Raw genomic sequence first — 1,882 nt, 5'->3', positions numbered from 1 at the left:
CAGAAGTTCTGGCTTCCGTGATAACTTGAATTCTGTTGTGCATTTCCCCCCGATTCTTTTATAAAATGTGATCGAAATGTAGGTTCCTAATATGTTCAAAGACAGAACCTTAATCAAGATACAAAGTGCAGAAGCAGGTTTTCAAGAAAAATGGTGGACTCGCTTCATAGTTTACCTGGGGAACATCATGTTGGCAATTCCCCGAAGGCAATGGAAATTCAGATGTAGAACCATGTGGCGTTATCAGTCAATGACAGGCTAACGTTAACGTGGCAGACTGTTTATTGGTGTTTCTATTTTATAACTACCAACAAGCAGTTTGAAACCACCAGCTGCCCCTGTGGGTTTGGGGGTGAGGGGGTGGAAGAGGAAGCTTTCTGCTCCTTTAAAGACTTAGAGTCTCAGAACCACAGGGGCAGTTCTCCTCTGTACAATAGGGTCGCTCTAAGTCGAATTGACTCAGTGACAGTGAATTTGGGTTTGTTACTTAGACCCGGTATAATCAAGAACTTTAAGAAACATCTCACACTCCTGATGTGTTGTGGTTGGATGCATTTATGCCAGCACCTTTGGTAGAAGGGCTGCACTGCTTTCCATCATAACATCTCTAAGCATCTTTGGCTATAATAGCCATGTACCAGAGTAATTCCGTTGTGGGGTGGCCAAGAGTGCACTGAATTATAAGCATTCAGTTCGCTGGTTGCAGAGTGCACTTCCCAGTCACCGACTCATGGGGTTTCCATTTCTTGTTTTCAGGTTTCATCGCCCCTAAGGAAATGCAAGACTCTGCTGGAGACCGAGATTGATCATCTTTGGAGGGAAGCACCACTTCTGGAAACCTGGTAGCACCCCGGGATTTGAATGTGTTTTGGTTGAACTTATGGTGAAGACAGCCTGTGATCCAGCATTGTTGGAAAGTGCTCCTCCCCCGTGCAGCCCAGATGGAGCCCACAAGCCAAGGGAAGGAGGTGGCGGTGACCCTTGCTGTCCAGAATGTGTATTGATGGTAAGGGACGTGGTGGTGACACCAGGCATCCCTCATCATGAGTTTGAAAGACGATGAGCAGAAGACAATCACGGGCTCCCTGGGACCAGAAAGCCAAACCTGAGTGCGGGTTCAGAAAGAATAGGGTAGAACCACCAGGTCCTAGTGAGGGGGGAGCATCAACTATCAGAAAAAGAAGAAAAGTATTTCATTATGTTAATGAAGACAAGAGAAAATGAAAACCTAGTATATTTTTGAAGCAAGCCTTTGGTCTCTGAGAACTTCTTATTCAGAGATTTGGGAGTCGAATCACCCCCATGCATTTTTTTAAAGACTTGATCCTCGAGGGCTCTTCTTCACCCGCCATGATTTTAGTACAGTACCGGGTTGGTATCGCACCATGAGTTTATGTTGTGCCAGTGAATGCAATTGCCAGAGACTAGTCTGTGTTCATGGATCCTTGTCATAAATGCTAGAGGCTTCCACGGACTTTAAACAAGCATGCTTACATACCCAGCTGCGTTGCATGCTCTGAGTAACTTAACGATCCACACTTTGTAATACTCCTTACCTAGCGTAGCAGCCTTTTGCAAGAACAGCAGGACTGGGATAAAGACAGCTATTATGTGACCCTGTAAAACTGTAGCGGGTTTTAGAAATAAATCTGTTGGTCTCTCTTCAGCTTGATTATCTCCAAAGGGGAAACAGCCATCCTTGATCTAAGGAATATGATAGAGTGACAGTCACGAAACCTTTCAAACTCTGAATCCAAAGTTAAAACATAAACAAGCTAGGAGCACAGTGCCTGCAGTTAATTCCAAGAGGGAACGCAAAGGACTGCTTTTCCCCTCTCCCACGGCTGCATTAAGTTGGCTTCCTGCCATTATAAAAGAAATT

The 1,882-nt window shown here is 44.9% G+C and overlaps 1 protein-coding gene across 1 annotated transcript in view; it reads left to right on the top strand.

Annotated features, from left to right (window-relative positions):
* PHACTR2 (phosphatase and actin regulator 2) overlaps nt 1–1,882 on the top strand; it is a 125,583-nt gene extending 123,701 nt beyond the window's left edge. The window contains exon 13 of the mRNA XM_045294582.1: nt 757–1,882. Within this exon, the coding sequence (XP_045150517.1) occupies nt 757–772 (16 nt within the window). The 3' untranslated portion in view covers nt 773–1,882. The remainder of the gene's footprint in view (nt 1–756) is intronic.

Source organism: Echinops telfairi, unplaced genomic scaffold (genome assembly GCF_000313985.2).
Source record: "Echinops telfairi isolate 266 unplaced genomic scaffold, ASM31398v2 ScPeMD7_3533;HRSCAF=4204_0, whole genome shotgun sequence".
Classification (NCBI taxonomy): Eukaryota; Metazoa; Chordata; class Mammalia; order Afrosoricida; family Tenrecidae; genus Echinops; species Echinops telfairi.
The sequence above is the reverse complement of the archived record's forward strand: the minus strand, read 5'-3'. Positions and strand labels throughout refer to the sequence as shown.